General features: G+C 53.1%; 1 protein-coding gene across 1 annotated transcript; it reads left to right on the top strand.

Annotated features, from left to right (window-relative positions):
• The first annotated feature begins 1,234 nt into the window (after window positions 1-1,234).
• LOC121045538 lies at window positions 1,235-3,200 on the top strand. The gene is made up of 2 exons (XM_040505099.2): window positions 1,235-1,660; window positions 2,934-3,200. The coding sequence occupies exons 1-2, from the start codon at window positions 1,235-1,237 to the stop codon at window positions 3,198-3,200; spliced, it is 693 nt and encodes a 230-aa protein (XP_040361033.1).
• Window positions 3,201-3,523: the final 323 nt, after the last annotated feature.

Raw genomic sequence — 3,523 nt, 5'->3', positions numbered from 1 at the left:
CGACGGCAGAAGTGAACTGCCTCGACGCGAAAAGTTGAACTATCCGGTACCTTCCCATATCCGACTCAGCCAACTCATGCTTGAAAACTGAGCGCTGTTGCTACACATGTGACGTTACAGCGCGCATTTGTCATCACTTTTGCTTGTTCATAGATCCAAAAAATTATTTAACCGGTACCAGAACGACATGTTCAGATATTGAAGACGGCGACAAGCGCGAGTCTAGTGGTAGGGAAAGGTCGAGGTCCGTCACACCGCAGTGCTCCGAAAACGCTGAAAATGCACCGGTTGAGTTAGATAGCTGTGGCCACAGAACTCTAGTTCGACTTTTCACGTAGAGGCGGCACCACCGGTATCTTTTGGTCGTCGCTCGATTCCTTCAAAGGAGCGATGCAACAATTTTTGTAGTTCGCGCAAATACCGCTTAAAACGGATCCCTAACGTTAATGACCTATGAAACACGCGTTCGTTTTTCACCCCACGCAATAGAAGTCCCAGGAAAAAATTAAAGAAAAACGAACAGCGTTCACCCCTTCAACTCACAGCCAGAACATGCGGCCACGTGATCTGAACCGATTATATGCCGCCAGTGTTGATCACAGCCACGCGCTGGGGTTGGCAAAGCGCAGGACACGCGCTGAGTTCTAGACACTGCTATGGCTCGGCTGTTGTCGTCGTTGTAGCGAAGGGACACGGGTCAATACCCGAATGCTTCTCGAGCTAGCAATTATCACGAGCCCAAGTCGAGTGCCCACGCAATGCTCGGGTCCAATCTATGAACCGCATTCAAATATCGTAACTTGGGTGTAATGCGATCCCCACGTTACGTCATCCAATTTTGCAAAGGAGAGATTGAATGAAAATGATCGCTTTTGTCCTTGAAATTACACCGCAACAAAGGAGTTTCTTGGCCAGTGGCGTTGCGTGTGAGTATCCTTGAGTCTCAGGTGTGCCAGTAAACTCGTGTCAAGTGAAAAACATTCCAATTGAATATCGTTGCACAGCTCCTTTAATTTGCTTTGTCCATGACTATGCGTACATCCCGAACTCTGCGCGGCAGCGCACAAACGGGTGTTTATGACTGCTGACTTGCAATCTGAATTCGTAACTAAGGTCCAAAACCTCAACCTAGTGTTCAACAGTGAGTGACGCAGCCGCGTTCTTTATCTTCCCTCCCCCAGCAGCTCCGGCGCCCTGAGCCCGCGCCGTAGCCCGGGATGAGCCAGCCCGCGGCATGGAGCCAGGGCCGGTCGACGACTGCCGCGCTTGCCAGCAGCAGCAGCAGCAGCTCCAGGGGCCCGAGGCCGCGCGGCGCGAGTCTCCACCCCCTCCCCCTGTGCCCGAGTCCCCCGATGACGAGGCAACGGAGCCGAGCTCGTCCGGCGGGCTGGCCGACGTGCCCCACGACCCAGACCTGGACGACGAGGAGAAGGCCGGCCCGGCGGGCTTTAACCGGAGCTTCCTGCGCTGCCTGGTGCTCCTGCTGCCGGTCAGCGTGCCCGTGGTGGTGTACGTGCGCGACGCGGACTCGACCAGGCGACTCTTCCTGTTCGCCTTTGCCCTCTTCCTCGTGCTCATCTTCTCCTGCATCACCCTGGCCGTGGTGCGATCACGGAGCAGGGGCGCCGGTAGCGACGATGACGAGGAGGCCGCGCCCAGGGTAACGGCTCCTGTACTGATTCCCAGGGTTCGAACCCTGGAACAGGTGCATGCAGTCTGACGGAGACTTTTTGCGGAGAAAGGCGCGAAACCTAGTTTTTGGTTGCACGTCAAATGTCGCCAAAGGGTCCAAATTTATCTTCAGTCCTCCACTGGGGTGTGCTAGATTCCCTTCGTTGTTTAGGCGCGTGAAACTGCCCAAAAGTTTTATAGGATAACGGCTAGGGACAGCACAGATAACGAACCACTTCGCTTTAGATTCCTATGGTCATTTCGCGATGTTACCAAGGTCGCTCTCTGCAATTATTTATCAAAGAGCCTCGAAGCGTGTCTATCTCAGATTGGAAGGCAGGAATGACAGATCAGGAAGACAAAGAAGCTAAGCTGGATAATTGTCCCGGTTGGCTACTGTGTGCTGGGGAGACAGAGAGGGAGATTAATGAAGAGGTTTAAGGAGGTGACGAAGTGGATGATTGAAGGCGTCTTTTGAAATTTTTGATTATTATAAACACGTTAATCTTCACTAGCATTGATGTCCATATTCTTTGAACAGAAGTTCAGGCGTGTTTTCTTCTGGGACTAGAATATAAGATTAGAAACATCCTTTGTTGCATCAGGGGCTGCTAGCGCGTGCCCGGGAGAACTTGTGTGCGATGATAACAGGATACCGATCACCAAACATGTAAGACGGCATTCATTCTGGCTACATCGTGGCTGCCGATCTGAACCGAGTTGTGGTCAAAATCTGCTTGTTTCGGTCAAGCAACACAGTACGCACATTCTGCAACGCTCGCATACATGCCGAACGCGCCATGTTAGCGACCTTCCTTGCCCTTCAACTTCAATAAATGCCAAAAAATTGAGATATTCGAGAATAAGTGTAGTCGCCTGCTCGCGTATTGGAATTACACCCTTGATCCTCTAACCCTTTAACCTACCCAGCTCTACACTCCCGTTCTCAAGCATCTTACAGAGTTGAGTAACGACGGGTGTAACCAGGTTTGATTCAGTGTTTGATGTTTAAAAGAAGTGTTGAAAGGATAATCATTATAACAAAAAGATGAAATATGACAGCGGCTAATCTTCAGTACAAACCTAGTACATGCTTTTGACGTAACATCATCCAAACTCTTCTCTTGGCGTTGCATACATTACACAACTGCTTTCGCAGTTTTGGGACGTGTGGAGTTTAACAGACCTCCATCTATTAAACTCCAAACCGTTGTCGCAACATGCGTGTAACTCCCTGCCCTCCCTCCCTGACGTCTGTCCAGGCGGGCCGGAGTTCCTCGAGCAGGGGCCTCCCGTTCCTGCGGGCCATGCCATACCGCGTGGCGCAGGTCAGGAGCGGGCCCCACCGCAACCGGTACCCGGGCTACCGTCTGGCCGGCCAACAGCTGAGCCCCGGGGCCCGGTGTCCCGTGGTGCAGGACGACCCGCCCTGCTACCTAGACGCCCTCAAATGCCCGCTAGCACAGACGCACCAGCACAAGTCCAGGGACGTCGAGACTCCGCCGCCAGCCTACGAGGCCGTCTCCTGAGTGTCCCAGACAAGACAGCGGGTGTCCTCCTCTGGAGCCCACCTACTTTCTGTCCATACCATTGTCGAAGCCTGCTTCTACGGACACTCGCACCTACGGTCGGGTAATGCAGGAAATATGTCCCAGCACAACATCCTCTCCTCCGAGAGCGTGAAATCTTCGTGCGGCAACAGCATCCCAGGAATCGCTGGATGGTGCTCCTCTCTGGCGACTCCTGCGTCCCTCGTTTCAACAGCAAGGACATCGAGGTGCTGCCGAACCGGAGCAAACGCTGCCTCCTCTTCGGTTTCGGAAGTGACGAAGCCTCCTCCTGGATAGGACGT

Source organism: Ixodes scapularis, unplaced genomic scaffold (genome assembly GCF_016920785.2).
Source record: "Ixodes scapularis isolate PalLabHiFi unplaced genomic scaffold, ASM1692078v2 PGA_scaffold0__279_contigs__length_252992795, whole genome shotgun sequence".
Classification (NCBI taxonomy): Eukaryota; Metazoa; Arthropoda; class Arachnida; order Ixodida; family Ixodidae; genus Ixodes; species Ixodes scapularis.
This window is presented reverse-complemented; position numbering and strand designations above follow the sequence as displayed.